The sequence below is a fragment of the Loxodonta africana genome, chromosome 7 (genome assembly GCF_030014295.1).
Source record: "Loxodonta africana isolate mLoxAfr1 chromosome 7, mLoxAfr1.hap2, whole genome shotgun sequence".
Classification (NCBI taxonomy): domain Eukaryota; kingdom Metazoa; phylum Chordata; class Mammalia; order Proboscidea; family Elephantidae; genus Loxodonta; species Loxodonta africana.
In genome coordinates, this window is record NC_087348.1 from 26768256 (window position 1) to 26778973 (window position 10718).

The window sequence follows — 10718 nt, forward strand, 5'->3', positions numbered from 1 at the left end:
AATTAGCAAAAGTGTAAATACTTAAAAAAACACAAAATGTTGGAAAATAAGCATTTAATAAATCTTAAATAAAAGAATATAAGTATATTCTAACAGTGACAATACAATTGCTATGTTAAATTTTTAGAGATCTTGCCATATAAATCTAATGAAGAAAATAGGAAGCTTTGAATATTGCCAAATCATCGATCATAATTTCCCATCCATAAAAATTTTATTATTAAACTTGTAAGAAAATGAACACAGTTGTATTGTTTCCTCCATTTTGATTATTAGAACGTATTCACCAGAACCCACATAAAGCTTTTATTTAAAGGCAAAAGATAATGTGCAGTGAGAAAAAAAAAAAATAATAAAAGAAAGCATCGGGGGTCTGAGACATATTCAGCAAAGAGAACTCCCTAGGGTCCTTTCTTTGCATACACAAAGTTGCACTCTGGCTTGAGACTGTAAAATCTGTATATGGAATCTTTGCTTCTCTTGATGTTCAGAGAGCAACTTAAGTTGGGATTGGCTTTAGGACTTCTCTTGGTCATTCAATCAAATGAAGTTTGTCAAACCAGTTAGCAAACTTGAAAATCATCAGTAAAGAAAACTCAGGGTATTTCAGACCTTAAACAGCATATCCTAAAATCCATTTGAAGCCTCCGCCAAGGCTTCCCCCGGCTCCTCCGAGGTTCCCCCCCTCCCCCGCCGCCCCTTCTGTTAGCTCAAATTCCACCAAGCTGTGGTCTCTAACCTCGGTTTGGCTCGACCACACTGCAGTTTGAATTTGGCGCCAGAACCCTGCACATGCCCTAACCAGAATCTTTGCACACGTGCAGGACCTAAAGAACTGTGTCTTCAACCTGACCCCGGACTTGAGCATCACAGGAGGGGAAGATATTCTCTGGCACACTGCAGCACGGGAGCCCTATTTCAGAAGAAATGTCCCAAAATGTAGACTTCCTTTGCAACATGACTCAGCATCTGGATTTCCAAATCTGAGCGTGGGAGGGCTCGGGGTTTGGGATTTGAGGAGACTATCCCTGCCCCCTGGGGACTCTGGGACATAAAAATCCCAGCTCCCCTGAGGTGGGAAGCCTGTGGTCTTTAGGATGCTAGGCCCCATATTGCTCCTTATTTGCACAAACAATAAATTCCCACTTTCGGTTTCCCTTGCAAATGGTGGCATCCATTTTATTTCAGTTGGGCAGGGTAAGAACCTGCTTTCAGTTACATATTGGCCTTATCTTAGCCAAGAGTGAAAAAACTAGGCATCCAGAGGTAAAGATAGAATTTTTCCAAAACAGGTGTATATCAACTCTATTTCCACATTGGTAATTACTATATTCAATAACCTGTTAAGCCACTGCATTAATTTTCTAATGCTCTATGATAAACAGCCAATATACTTTGTAGCTTAAAACAGCATAAATTTACTGTCTCAGAGCTCTGTAGGTCAGAAGTCCCGTAAGTCATGAATGGTTTCTCTGCTTACAGTCTCAAAGGCTGAAATCAAGGTGTCTGCTGGGCCAGTTTCTTGTCTGGGGACTTTTGGGGAGACTATCTGATTCCATGCTCCTTGAGGTTGTTGGCAGAATCTAAGACAGGGAGCAAAGGCCCTGAGATCAGAGGGTGCCTGTGTGAAAAATAGCAAAGAGACTGGTGTGGTTAGAGGAGAAACAAGTAAAAGAGAAATAGACTATATTATAAGGGAGGTAATAGGGGGTTGAGTGTGGCGAGGTCTGAGACAGATGGGCACTAGGACCAGGAGGAACTGAATGGGCAGCATGGCAAGGGAAATACTTTAGACTGACAGGCAACACAGAGGGAAACAGTCGGTTCCCTGCCCACAGTGGGACACTGTGGGAGAGCCTGTACAGGGACACCCATGATGGAAAGACATAGAGAGCCCCCAACTTTGCCACAGGGAAGTTGAGGCCCACTATTTACGTCAGTGTCTGCAACCAGCTAACCCTCCCTCTCTCGTGTATGCATAATGACTTCCAAAAACAATCATCCAGAACTGAATAAGCACTGAAAAAAAGTAAGGATCAGTACCTTCTAGTGGTTTGGAGGAGAAGACCCCAAGTTCACTGCTGCTGGATTGAATCTAACTCACAGCGACACTATGGGATAGAGTGGAGCTCCCCTAAGTGGTTTTCAGTGCTGTGAGTCTTTGTGGAGGTACAATTCTCCATGTTTCTCTCACAAAGTGGCTTGTGGATGGAGGTGCCAACCTTTCAATTGTCAGCCTGGCTACTTCACCACCAGGGCACCCAATCGGAAAACTTTATCATGAAAACCAGAATACCAAATTTAACATAAAAAAATAATAACAAAAGGCTCAAGTTAAACAGAAAATAGTAAAACACACAAAAATCACAATATAAGAAAAACCAATCCAAAGCAAAACATGAAGAAGAGGAAATTTCCCCTATGGAGTTCAGCTTAATGCAAAGAATTAATAATTTTCAGACGATGGTGCTAAATATGTTTAAAGAAACATAAAAGCATACAGAATACAAACTAGCAGAGATCAGGAAACAAATGGAGGAACAAAGTAAGATTCAACGATGAAATCAAAACATCCAAAAAATGAAACAAAGAGAGCCATTGGAACTGGAGAATAAAGCAACTGATTTAGAAAAAAGCAAGAGAAACACTCAACAATAGAATTGAACAGACAGAAGATGGAATAAATGAGAAGACAAAATGACTGAACTTATCAAGTCTGAAGGGAAACAAAAGCAAAGCAAAAAAAAAAAAAAAACCCAAAAGGAATATGCCGTTCCATAAAGAAATCTAACATTAGAATTATTGGAATCCCAGAACGCCATGAAACAACAGAAACATAGAAATGATCTTCCAAGAGATAATCAGAGAGAGTTTCCCAAATCCAAACAGAGAATCAAGCCTGAAACTATAGGAAGCTACACAAATCCCAATCAGAAGAGACACAAAAAGATTAACTCCAGGCGTAACCTAATCACACTCAGTTGTTTTGGGTACTAACCTACAGGTTGGTGGTTTGAGCACACTGTCAACACAGCAGAAGAAAGGTCTGGCGATCTGCTTCTGTTAAGAGTACAAGCAAGAAAGCCCTATAGAGAAGTTCTATTCTTTAACACGTGGGGTGTCCATGATTTGGAATCTGTTTGACATCAGTGGTTTTTTGTTTTATTTAGTCTTTGAACCAAAAGAACTTGCACACATATGAAATTATGCAATTAATCTGTTTACAGCATTGTTTGTAATTGCAAAAGATTGTAAGCCAATTAAATAAGAATTGTAAATGGTTTGTCTTTCTCTGACTTTGAGTTTTCATTATAATATTCTCATCAGCCTTTTTTTCTTTCACATCTATAGGATGCCTCCTAAAATAATTTTTAAAAAACATATCCAGGTTTTTCTAGTGGCTGAAGCAGAAACATTGGCTTTCTGTGAGCCGCTGAAACTTAACCAGAAATGGAAGTGCTTTCTTTGGTCTAAATGTTGGAAACTATATGTGATTTGGTTTTAAGTCTACTCATTCATAAACATTTTGGTTTGTTTCTTCGAATTGATTCATACGCCTAAATTTAAATTTAGATAGCTATTTATTACAGCACATTTAGAGAGTGAAAAGTAAAGCTAATGAATGTGAAAATAGTTTTAGGATATACAACTGACAAAGAGATTATGTCCCTAATATAAAAGAAAAGGTCAAATAGATAATAATAAAGACAAATAATTTAAAAGAAAATTGATCAATTGACACTTGAATGCACTTTGAAAGAGAAAAATCCATAAACATATTAAAATATGTCCTACCTCAATATCAATAACTGTTCAAATTGAAACTACAATGACATCCTACATCAAGCTAATGGGTAAAAATTATAAAGGATGACAATAATGAGTTCTGGTCATGAAGTGGAACATCACATTGGTACTTACAAATGTTGCTATTACAAGTATAAATTGATATATCTGCTCTGAAAAATTATTTGAGAGCTAAATAAATGCCTGATACTTTTAGGTAGAAACCCCATTCTAATGAGTTCTTATGTGCAAAGCAAAAGTACACATGTCCCAAAATGGAAACGTCCCAAATGTTCACCATAGTAGAATGAATTTTTCAAAACTGAATATTATATCTGAAATGATAGGAACAAAACTGAACAAACTGTAAGCATGTGCAATAATATGAATGATTTATAAAATACAATGTTCATTGATGAAATTAAAATGCACAGAACACAAACCACACGACTTGTTTTACATAAAGTTTGCAGAGGGAATATTGATTTGTTTTTTTTCATAGGCATAGTTACATAGGGAAATATACATAGAAAAATAAGTGCATGATTATAATAAAAGTCAAACTTGGGATTGTTGTTGGGATGGGGTTAGTGTGACCAGGACATGGTTGGTAATTGATGGGTGGTGATGTTCTATGAATCCATTTGCTTTAGAATTACATATTTTTTTTTTAAGATTTTTTTCCATTAATTTGCAATATACTTTTTTTTAAAATAATATTTTATTGAGTTTTTGGTAAAAGTTTACATAGCAAGTTAGGTTCCAGTTTGACAATTTCCACACAAATTGTTAGTGACATTAGCTACATTTATCACAATAATACATCAACGTTCCCTTTAATTACATTGTTTATTCCATTTCCAGTACTATAATTTCCCTGCCAACACGTGTCTGCCAGTTTGTCATACTGTGTGGGCTTGCATGTCACTGTGATGCTGGAAGCTATGCCACCAGCATTAAAATACCAGCAGGGTCACGCATGGCGGATGGGTTTCAGCTGAGCTTCCAGACTAAGACAGACTAGGAAGAAGGACAGGGAAGACTACTTCTGAAAATATTTAGCCAGTGAAAACCTTACGAATAACAGCAGGACATTGTTTGATATAGTGCCAGAAGACAAGCCCCTCAGGTTGGAAGGCACTCAAAATATGACTGCCTCCTTGAAGTGAGTAGACCTTAATGATGTGAATGGAGTCAAGCTTTTGGGACCTCCGTTTGCAGCTATGGCACGAACAAAAATGAGAAGAAACAGCTGCAAGAATCCATTAATAATTGGAAAGTGGAACGTATGAAGTATGAATCTAGGAAAATTGGAAGTCGTCAAAAATGAAATGGGATGTATATACATTGATATCCTCGGCATTAGTGAGCTGAAATGGACTGATATTGGCCATTTTGAATTGGAAAATTATATAGTCTACTATTCCAGGAATGACAAGTTGAAGAGGAATAGTGTTGCATTCATCTTCAAAAAGAACATTTCAAGAGCTATCCTGAAGTACAATTCTGTCAGTGATAGGATAATATCCATAGGCCTTCAAGGAAAACCAGTTAATACGACTTCTTATTCAAATTTATACACCAACCACTAAGGCCAAAGAAGAAGAAATTGAAGGTTTTTACCACCTTCTGCAGTCTGAAATTGATGGAACAATGAAATTACAGAATTACTAATGGGTTGATTTGCTATCTGCTAATAAGGAATCGACTCGACGGCAGTGGGTTGGGTTTGAATACATATATTACTTATATAATTTGAGCAGAAAGTTTTGACAACATTAGAAGTGATTTTAAATTTGAAAATAATTTTCACTGCATGGAAAGACAAGGTACCTTTTTATAAAAGAAATACCCCAAGTGTATCGCTTAACAAAGAAAAACCTGGAGGCTAGGAGTCCAGATTCAGGGGGACAGCTCCAGTGGAAGCTTTCTTTCTCTGTTGGCTCTGGGGGAAGGTCCTTGTCATCAATCTTCCTCTGGTTTAGGAGCTTCTCAATGCAGGGACCCTGGAACCAGGGATGCACTCCCCTCCTTGTTCTTTATTCTTGGTGGTGGGAATTTCACCAGTCACTTTTCTCTTTTATTCCAAAACAGATTGACTGAAGATAAAACCTAATGTTGTAGATTGAGTCCTACCTCATTAACATAAAAAACTGCCTCTAATTCTGTATCATTAACATCATAGATATAAGATTTACAACACTTAGGAAAATCACCACATCAAACCCTTTGCCTTCTAGAATATTGACTCATAGGACAAAACGGTGGACAATCACACAATACTAGGAATCATGGCCTAGCCAAGTTAAAACACATTTTTGTGGGCACAATTCAATCCATAACACAAGGTATAAATAAATGTATATAGCTATTGAAATTTGATTTAAAATATATAAGAAAACAATTCTTATACATTTAGCTCATTATTTAATGAAGTGAATTATTTACATAGCAATTTTCTGAGTGCGATTATGACATCCTTGTTCCTTAGGGTGTATATCATGGGATTAAACATAGGAGTTAAGATAGTGTAGAAAAGAGATAGAATTTTGCCAGTTCCCTCTGAGTGTCTGGTGTTGGACCTTAAGTATGTGATAATGGCTGATCCAAAGAATAATACCACAACCATAAGATGAGATGAGCAGGTAGAGAAGGCTTTGGCTTGACTTGTGGCTGATGGGAACTTCAGGATGATGGAGATGATTTTACTGTAGGAGCCAAGTATCAACAGAAATGGAACCATGCCAAATAGCACAGCAACCGTATAGGCCAACATCTCATTCACAAATGTGTCCCCACAAGCCAGCTTAAGTATTGGGAAAACGTCACAGAAGAAGTGGTTGATTTGGTTAGATCCACAGAAAGACAGAGAGAAAATCTGATACGTGTACTCTATAAGAAATGGGATTCCAATGGTCCAGGAGCCAGTCACCAACTGGATGCAGACTCTGTGGTTCATGACTAGAGGATAGTTCAGAGGGTTACAAATTGCCACGTAGCGGTCATAAGCCATCACTGCCAGGAGCAAACACTCTGCGACTCCAAACATAAGGACAAAGCACATCTGTGTAGCACAGGCAACTAAAGAAATTCTTCTTCTCTGGGTCCCAAGATTCATCAGCATTCTGGGGAGAGTGGTTGATGCGTAGCATATTTCCAAGAAGGAAAAATTGGCCAAGAAAAAATACATAGGGCTCTGAAGAGTGGGGTCATTTTTTGTTATTAGAAATATGGTGCCATTGCTCATCAGGATAATGATATAGATGATTAAAAATAATCCAAAAAGAAACCACTGGAGATGGGGCATGTCAGCAAAGCCCAAGAGAACAAATTCCATCAGCTCAGTTAGATTATCTTCTGGAGGTTTTTCTTGATGATTCATCTATGGAAAAGGTAAATTTACATGAGAGTTTCCTTCACCTTCCTGTATCTCTTTGTCTCTTCTTTAAATTGTATTGAGGTATCGAGGTTGAATTTTATGATCACTGCAACTGTTGGTACTCTAAGAATGATACAATTTATGTATACCCCACATCTCCCTATTAAATCACAGTAAACAGTCCCCTCACATTTATTGTAAAATCTTTCACTATACTTTCGGAGAACAGCCCAGGATAAATCAAGCTATACCTGACTCAGCACAAACACTGGAGCAATTGATGACGGCTGGAGATAGACCCTCAACTTTGCCATCTAATCTCACTTTAAATAAATTATACACCTTGACTATCCAATTGTACCTGTCTGCATTTTCTCAGTCAAGCTTTTCAACCACTATATCATAAACTGTCTTTTAACACACATTTTCAACTGCCTTTCATCGCTTCATTTTCCCATCACTTGATGATTTTAAGCATATAAGTTCCTATTATACAATTCATATTAGATAGTTTAGACAGAAAATTGTGAGACTATTTCATTTTGCATAGGGGAATAAGACAAATATCTTTTTGTAGGATGTTAAGTGGGTAAGACAGAGGATTTTATTCAGGGAAATTAGCCTGGGAACATTGATTCAGACATGAATGATAAATGTAGTCACCCTGGGAAAACTCGGATAGCATGAAAGGTATTTGTTACCAGCAGGTATGTGTGTCAGACAGGAGGAGGAAAGATATTAGCTGTTATGTTATTCCCGTTGTGCTGTGTGCACCTGCCTTTGTTTTTGTTGTTCCCCAAAACACAGCACTTCAGATAACTGTTTCTAAACTCAATTTTCTGTAGTGTAAAGATATTGAGATTCACTCAGTGTGAATAATTTGACCAATTGCACATAGGTTTTGTGAGTGCAAGTCAGTATTTGTTTTTCTTTTTCAGTGGACTTGGGTTTGACTCCAGTCTCCATGATTTACAGGCATACCTAGTTTTATTATACTTTGCTTTATTGCACTTTGCATATATTGCATTTTTTTTTTAATTGAAAGGTTCTAACAACCCTGTGTGGAACAACTCTATCTGCACCATTTTTCCAACAACATGTGTTCACTTTGTTTCTCTGTGTCACATTTGGGTAATTCTTGCAATGTCGCAAGGTTTTTCACTATTATTTTATTTGTTATGGTGATCTGTAATCAGTGATCTTTGATGTTACTAATACAATTGTTTCGGGGTGCCACCGACTGCACTCATGCAAGACAGTGAACTTAATCCTGTGTTCTGTTTCAGCAACCGGGCATTCTCCCTTCTCTGTCCCTCTCCTGGTGCCTCACTATTCCATGAAACATGACAATATTTAAATTAGGCCAATTAATATCCCTACAATGGCCTCTAAGTGTTAAAGTGAAAGGAAGAATCTCATGTCTCTCACTTTAAAGCAAAAGTTAGAAATGATTAAGCTTAGTGAGGAAGGTATGTCGAAAGCTGGGGTAGACCTAAAGCTAAGCCTCTAGCACCAGTTAGCCAAGTTCTGAATGCCAAGGAGAAGTTCTGGAAGGAAATTAAAACTGCTAGTCTAGTGAACACATAAATGATAAGAAAATGAAACATTCTTATTGCCGATGTGGAGGACGTTTTAGAGGTCTGGATGGAAGATCAAACCAGCCACAACATTCCCTTAAGCCAAGGCCTAATCCAGAGGAAGTCTCTAACTTAAATTCTCTGAAGGCTGAGAGAGTTAGGAAACTGCAGAAGATAAGTTCGAATCCAGCAGAGATTGGTTCGTGAGGTTTAAGGAGAGAAGCCAGCTCCACAACATAAAAACACCAGGTGGAGCAGCAGGTGCTGACGTAGGAGCTGCAGCCAGTTACCCGGAAGGCCTGCCTGAGGTCATCGGGAAGGAGGCCGTGGCATCTCCCACATGTGCCTCTGTTCTCTGTTTGATGTGAATTATTTAAAGTTTCTAAGGTTTGCTTCTTTGTGAGAATTAAATGAGATAATATTGGTAAAATTTATCACCTGTCTACCAATTTTAAACTGTTCCCTTCCTTGGCTCTATCATTACAGTTATGATAATATGTTCTTTAAGCCTGTAGTTTAACAAATTGCCAAGTAAAATAGGTTGATAAAGCGCTTTAAAGTTCATTTATTGGCGATTAGTTTTCCCACCATTCCCTTTCATCAGGGCCAGGACAAAGACTAGTCAGTTAGGCTCCTAAGGGCAAAATATAAGGAGGAATTCAGGGCCATCCTCGTACTTGCACAATCCCAAAAGTGGGTGCCTCCTTAAATTTTGCATCCCTTGCATCTCTTGCCTCACCTTCCTTTTCATCTCTCCATTCTAATGGCTTTGCACCTTGTCCACTAAGCGGAGGAGAAGTATGGTGTCATGATTTAAAAAAAAAAAAAAATTCTTTTCAGGGGAGTTGATTCCAACCCTGAGGGACCCTATAAGACAGAGGAGAACTGTCCCAAAGTGTTTCCAAGGCTGTGAATCTTTACAGAAGCAGACCACCACCTCTTTCTCCCTTGGAGTAGCTGGTGGGTTTAAACCCTGAACTTTTGGGTGGCAGACAAGCACTTAACCACTGCACCACCAGGGATTGGGGCCATGGTTAAAGAACAGTATTCCCTTGATGGATAGGAATTTTGAATTAGAGCTCCAACATCATCTACCTGTGTGATGACTTCATGTAAATTAATTAATCTTCCTGGGTCACAATTTTAAGAAAAAAAATTTTTTTTTTAAATGGTTAACAACTATACCAACATTTAGTGTTGTAACGTGAATTAAATCATTTAATATAAGTAAAGCATCTTGAAGAAGTCCTGGCATTTATAGAAGACTATTATCATTATTGTCTATAATTATTATGATTAACAGTTGCTCATTATTATTATCATCTGTTAACTATTAGTAGTATTAAAAACAATTTTAATTTTTTCTGATTTTACTCAGTATTCTATACAACATGAATAATACTCTTGAATTTTCTTTTGTATTACATGATTATTGAGGGAACAAAGAGATTTTAAAAGCAGTTACCAAATTGTTACAAAACTCCACAAAAAAAAAAATTTGACCTCTCAAGTTGCAATTTCTCCATGAATTCTCTGCTAACGTTTGGGTTTATATCATTATCTCTACTTTGTGTACTGTAACACCTATAAGACCCATTACTGCTCAGCATGTAGAATTGTAATTAGGGTAATACTCCTTGTACGCATTTTCTTCATACTGATACACAATGATATGAGAGGTAAAGGCTGTGACTATTTTTCTACTTGAAATCATTATAGATCCTAGAAAATGGGTGTTCACACAACAAGGTACTCAGGATTTGATTCTAAACTGAAGTAAAGGAATAGACACTGTTAAAATGAAAGCATCACTCTTAAAAGGAAGAGAAGAATTAAGACTCACAAAAGGACAAAAACGCCAAATCTTTATATAGTGTTCTCTGAATGACAGCATTTAATAAATAAATGAATGAATAAATAATTTAATTCTTGTTAATTGAATACAATGACTCTGAGTGCTAAATGAAACAGCATTT

The 10718-nt window shown here is 37.4% G+C and overlaps 1 protein-coding gene across 1 annotated transcript; it reads right to left on the reverse strand.

The window, feature by feature from the left end:
* Window positions 1-6005: 6005 nt before the first annotated feature.
* Window positions 6006-7168, reverse strand: LOC135231875 (olfactory receptor 10AG1-like). Its single transcript, XM_064289078.1, has one exon. It carries the CDS (start codon window positions 7166-7168, stop codon window positions 6227-6229), a length of 942 nt encoding a protein of 313 aa, XP_064145148.1. The 3' UTR covers window positions 6006-6226.
* Between the last annotated feature and the right edge of the window lie 3550 nt (window positions 7169-10718).

Excerpts from the sequence above, each read along its gene's own strand:
- LOC135231875 (XM_064289078.1), bottom strand. The coding sequence starts at position 7,168 with ATGAATCATCAAGAAAAACCTCCAGAAGATAATCTAACTGAGCTGATG.